The following is a 6,422-nucleotide window of genomic DNA, read 5'->3' on the forward strand; positions in this document are numbered from 1 at the left end:
AATTTTGCCAGAGTTTGAGTTAAGTAAAATGTAACTGACAAGTGAAACAAAATTTACCAAATACATTAAGTAAAAATCGCCGGACTACTGTTGAGTAAAATTTACCTAGCAAGTTAAGCTAATCTTCACGCGACCGCGCGATGTTAGCGTCATAGGCGCGATCCGCGCGACCGCCGCCGCCCGCGCGCCGCGAAACGCTACCCTCTTTTGTCGACGTGAATGACGTGATACGTGGTCCCATAATGGCTTCCGTCTCTGGTGTTGTCAGTGAGTGCGATTATATGTTCTGTGGTGCGGATGCCTGTCGCGAATAAGTGCGACCGCGCGTTGTTTCAGAAAGCTGTGTCCGTTGGTGGGTCGCGAGTCGCGAGCCCACGAGAGCTTGCGCGCGCGTTGCGAGAGAGCAGATCGCGGTGGTGAGGCTATACGTTTCGGCGCGGCGCGATTTCACGCGTGTTCGCGCGTGTCTCGCGCGTGACTCTTTCCTCTCCGCACCGGCGGTGATTTAAAAACGAGCGACACACCGCATACTTTGGTGTGTTGTGCTTTATTTACTTCTCTACCTTCCCCCTTATCTGGGGCGTGTGACTAGTGTCGAGAGTGTCGGCGACCCGTCCGAAAATCCGCGACGGCGTGCTTCCGCGGCCCTCCTTCCCTCCCCCGTCTACTACCTGATCGTCCGTTCGCGAGACGCGTCGATGAACGCAACGGTGCATCGAGCGAGTTCTTTTTCTTCCTCTCTTTTTCACTCTTTCTCGCCGGCATGGCAGATGACTTCGTGAAAAATCTTCTGAAGCAGTGGAACTTGGGATTTTTGATCTCCAATTTTGAGCGTAAGTAAAAATTTGGTTATTATAATCGAGGTTATATGGAGGATTCACACTGCGTCCGATGTTCGACGTACGACGATCCGATATCCAATAACAGAATTTAGTATTAGAGACAAAAATTTCTTATTGGATGTCGGATCGTCGTACGTCGAACATCGGACGCAGTGTGAATCTTCCAATAATCTTTTTCACTAAAACAATACATATTTTTCTGCTTAATCTAAATTATATAACTAAAACTATTAATAAAATACAGCAGTAAATTTTTATTCTATTTAATTCATTTACAGAAAATGCAATCAACAAGCATGTATTTTTGAATCTCAATGAAAAATTGATTGAGAAATTGATTCCCGTATTAGGACATCAATTTATGTTCAGTCAAAAATATGCTAAATATAAAGAAGAAATAGAAGTACAAAAGCTTGATTTATCCGATACTGTATTGCATGAAAGTGACATAATGGGCATGCCCATTGAAATCAGAGACGTTGTCCATATTTCACCTGAACCTTATCTTGTCGTTGCCACTACGCAATCAAATGCTGATTTACCTGCACCTAATGAAAATGCTAAAAGCATTATCAATGATAATGGTTAAGTTTGCTTTTATCTTGAACAATTTACTTTGTTTTTGCATAATATTGCAATGTAAACGTTCTTTTGTAGATGTGGAACGAGAACATTTTCTGGAATTATTAAATTCAAATTTCTCAGGTCGCCTTGTTGTGGCTATTTATGAACAGACACATAAAGTAGATACTGCTTTATTAGCTGAAGCTTTAATTAAGCCTGCAATATTATTGAGCTCTAATTATAAGTAAGTTATTCCGATAGACGGAAACGTAATGTTTAGATTATTGTTTATTTTGTACCAATATAAACATTACACTATGTACACTGCAAGTGTTTATCTTTATTTTATACAGCAATCATTATATGAAAATCAATACATATTTAATATATTTTATTTAGGATAAATTTTTCGCGTGTATAATTAAGTTACCTTATTTTATTTTCTAGAATAAATAAACAACAATTTGAGGATTTCACCAAGAAAATTGTACTGGCATTCCCTACAGAAGATCGAGGTATATATTACTCATCAGTACAGTCAAAGGGTCCAGGATCTCCAGTAAACATAAGCGGCGTCCTGTACAATCATTACTGTCACTGCAGAAAGCTTCTCAGGACTGTAGGATTACTTACGAAGAACGACTCAAATAAGAATAAAAGGAACAGTTTAATTGAATCAGGTACAAATATTAATTTTCTATTTTTTGTATTAGGACAAAAAGAAAATCTTGATCGATCTATCTAATTTGTATTGTTATTAAAAAGTTATTATGATTATAATTATTCTTGGGCTTATTGTAAATCAGATCACGTAAATAAATTGTAAGAGCATATTTACCTAACAATTCATTTATGTAATCTATACGTATTTTGATTGAAACATCAATTAATTAGTCTGTGACGTTTTAGAAAATAATACTGAAGAGAATGACAGCATAGAGAAAACCCTTGAATGGCTCCAAACAAATACGACTGGAACTTTGGAGGAACATCTTGAGAAATGGGAGTCTATTTTTGCTGCGCGTAGTTTATTAGATGATATGAGTATTGAACAGATGTTGAGAAAATTCAAGTACTTACAAAACAGTTCAGGATACATTTTGGTACGTTAATTTATATTCAATAAAATATATCTATTCTATTGCTTTCTTTACATCAAGGGGCGCGGCAGTGTCCAAATGGCAAGTATAAGAACTTCAGTGCGAGACGAGCCACGGGCCGCAGCACGCGCTCCTATAATACACGAGATTCAATTCTTTTAACCTCTTCACAATTTTAATATTTTATCATTTAATCTATTTTTAAATTTTATGAGAACTTTAAAATGTTTACCGTTTGATAATCAACCTTTTCTAATTATATAATTATCTATATTTTTTGTATCTGACGAAAATAACTTCATCTATCTATCTAAATTATATTTAATATTATACTTTTCAGTTGCAATCAGATTTCAATAGAATATATCCAGAAGAAAGAGATAAGTTTATTGAGGAATGGCCAAAAATTGCTGAATGTATCATAACTTTGGCTAAAAATGATAAGAAAAATCGCGATGTTAAAAATTATCTTTTGGAAAACTCAAAGTTCCTTGACAATGGTGAGTGACAATCACTATTTTGAAAATAAATTAGAACTATGTAGGTTATAATATAATAATACTTTTATTAATGTTTATACACCTTTTATTTGTAACCGTAGGTCATTCGTCATTGGTAGCTTTAATGCTTCTTCCATTAATGTTAGGATCAATCGGTTGTAAAACAAAAAGAGGGAAACCATCTTGGAGACCAACACGAAAAGAGGTTCAAGACGGCTTCTTATTACACATTCAGGTATTTTGTTATGCATGTAAATAAATATTTATTTTTATATTTATAATATTTGTTGATTGAAATTATGTTTATTTTCTTAGACTTACGAGGAATTTGAACCACTACAAGAATCGAAGGAAGCTAAATATAAAAAGTTTGATCTGACTATTCAGCCTTATCCCATGATATGTGGTGATCTCGATAATATTGTAACTTGTAGGATTTTTATCAACAACCAAGTTTACGTTTTGTCAGATCCATTAGAAACAGTGAATTGCTGTTTCAAAATATACTTTGTACTGAACGCAGATTACCCACCAGAATGCAAACACGTTTGGACTTTTCTGCAAAAGTTTGTCTATAAAATCGAAACCAAAGACAAAACAAATTCATATATAAGTGTAGATTCATTGATTAGAGATGTTAAAGCCTTAATGTGAAAATAGTGTAATACGCTCTTTGGACTTTTGTTTATTTAAGTATTCTTGTAAAAATGTATAAGAATGTTATAAGCTGCGGTACACGTCTAACATGTATTGAGCAAGACGTTCATTTTTATATAGCAGTGTTGTTTATTTGTATGCGTGTTCTTGTTCCATCTCTAACATTTAATTGTATAATTATTCTTTTATAAAATGGATTCTCAGAATATTAATTGTTTAGACTTGGAAAAAGAAATTGCTAAGATTGTTTTAACACTGTATAACAATCCTGTAGTGCCCAGAAACGTGATTCAAATTATAATTGAACATTTTACTAAATTTAGCGAAAATGTTTATATTCCTTTCCTTGTTCAACAGATTAAAACTAAACTTAAAAATAAATGTGACAATCAAGTAATTGGTGAAGTTGAAAAAGTTTTGCAATCTTATAAAAATCCGTTTACACAGTTTTCATCGGAACACCATAGGTTTAAATACATTGAGGAATGTAATTGGTACATTCCACCAGAAACCTATCCAATTTGCGAAACAATGGTGGAGCAAAAAAAGCAATGCGTTATTCCAAACTCGGTAGACGCAACAGTACAATATATACCATTAAGGGCAACATTAAAAGCTTTTTTGGAACTACCAGGATTGTTTAGTGAAATACGTAGCTATATGAAAGATCTATATAAAGAGAAAGATATTATAAGTAATTTTATACAAAGCGAATATTGGCAGCGCAGGCGAGCATCTCATGGTAATCGTTTTTATATACCATTATTTTTATATCACGATGATTTTGAAACTGGCAATTGCCTTGGTAGTCATGCCGGAAATAACAAATGCGGTGGTACATACATTTCAATACCTTGCATGCCCCTACACTTAAATTCTAAATTAAACTCTATTTTTTTATCAACATTGTCATATTCAGACGATAAAAAAGACGATAAAGATGATGGAAACAAAAAAATTTTCAAGTTTATCATACAAGAATTGAATATTATCGAGGAAAAAGGGATCACCATTACAGTAGATAACATTAAATATAATGTTTTTTTTGAACTCGGATTAGTTTTAGGAGATAACCTCGGCCTTAACAGTATCTTGGGCTTTGTTGAAAGTTTTTCAGCGAATTTTTTCTGTCGCTTGTGCTTTATTCATTCGTCTCAGACAAAATCGTCAATTGTTGAGGACAAATCACTTTTAAGAACAAGAGAAAATTATGCAGAGGATTTAAAAAAAGCAAATGTGTCACTTACAGGCATTAAGTATCCGTGCGTGTTCAATGAAGTTCATGGTTTTCACGTGACGGAGAACGTCAGTGTTGACATTATGCACGATATTTTTGAGGGAGTAGCTAGTTACTGCTTTTCAAATATCTTGCATGATTTTATTTTCAACAAAGAGAAAAAAATATTTTCTTTAAGAGTATTAAATAGCAGAATCGAGCTATTTAATTACGGCATTTTAGAACAAGGGAATAAAGTACCAGTAATTTCGGTCGAGGTGATCAAAGAAAAAAAGAAATTAAAAATGTCAGCCGCAGAAATGGCGTGTTTTCTAAGATATTTCGGACTGATGGTAGGTGACTTAGTGCCTGAAGATAATATAGCTTGGCAACTTTACTTATCCTTAAGAAGAATAGTGGACATCGTCACTTCTCCCAGAATCGTTCGTGATCATATTCCTTTATTAGAATACCACATCAAGAAACACCATGAACTATACATCAAATTGTACGGTGATTTGAAACCGAAACATCACAACATGACACACTACCCTCGAATTATTATAGAAAATGGTCCATTAATTCATTTTTGGTCAATGCGATATGAATCGAAACACAGAAATCACAAATTGGCTGCAAAGAGTGTAACGACATCAACAAATATTTTGAAAACAATGGCAATAAAAAATCAGCTTAAGTTTGCATATTTATTAGCTACAAGTGATACCAAAAAAACAATGAAATTAGGACCTGAAATACTTTATAAAAAGCAAGTTGTCGTTGCACACTTTACTCATGTTTGTGATAAAGTGAATATACGACGGATAAAGTATGTAGAAACGAATGGAATAATGTATGCTCAAAATAGTGTTGTTGTACAAAGTTTTCAAAAAGATGGTATGCCGATTTTTGGTAAAATTACTGCAATTTACTATGCCGATGGAGAAGTTTATTTTGTTTTAGTGAATGTACCTGCGATCACGTTTGATGAACATTATTTTGCGTTTATAGTTCAGTTTAACGGCGATTTAAGAATTGTTAAAAAATTAAAAGACTTGCCGCAATTGAGTGCTTGTCTTTTAATTCAAAAAAAATCAAACTACTATGTAGCCACAAGACATGTACTATAACATATATAAGAATTAAATACATTTTTATTTGAAAAAATTGCCATTAATTTTGTTATACAAATTTTTAATGATCTATTTACCTATTTTAATAATTATATCTAAATAATATTTAATTTTTAAAATATATTCTTGTATGAACATACAAATCAATTTTTTTAAACATTATTATTATTTGCAAGTATTATAATTGTTCGATATTATATTACCGTATCAAAATTTGTAAATCCTACTTATACAGTTGAGTAGAATTTACCTAACTACTGCAGCTTAACTAATCAAGTAAAAATTATATAATTCGTTCGGTAATTTTTACCTAACCCTGTTGGTAAATACTGCTTAGCCAGTTCGGCACAACTGTTTTAGTAAATTTTACTTCGCAACTATGTAAAGTTTACTAACGATTTCTCTCCGTG

At 33.3% G+C, this 6,422-nt stretch overlaps 1 protein-coding gene across 1 annotated transcript; it reads left to right on the plus strand.

Moving 5' to 3' along the window:
- The first annotated feature begins 6 nt into the window (after positions 1-6).
- Positions 7-6,056, plus strand: LOC139824838 (uncharacterized). Its single transcript, XM_071797387.1, has 8 exons — positions 7-833; positions 1,121-1,426; positions 1,500-1,650; positions 1,854-2,086; positions 2,316-2,509; positions 2,847-3,006; positions 3,108-3,241; positions 3,322-6,056. The coding sequence occupies exons 1-8, from the start codon at positions 764-766 to the stop codon at positions 3,658-3,660; spliced, it is 1,587 nt and encodes a 528-aa protein (XP_071653488.1). The 5' UTR covers positions 7-763; the 3' UTR covers positions 3,661-6,056.
- The last annotated feature ends 366 nt before the right edge of the window (positions 6,057-6,422 follow it).

This window comes from Temnothorax longispinosus, unplaced genomic scaffold (genome assembly GCF_030848805.1).
Source record: "Temnothorax longispinosus isolate EJ_2023e unplaced genomic scaffold, Tlon_JGU_v1 HiC_scaffold_604, whole genome shotgun sequence".
Lineage (NCBI taxonomy): Eukaryota > Metazoa > Arthropoda > Insecta > Hymenoptera > Formicidae > Temnothorax > Temnothorax longispinosus.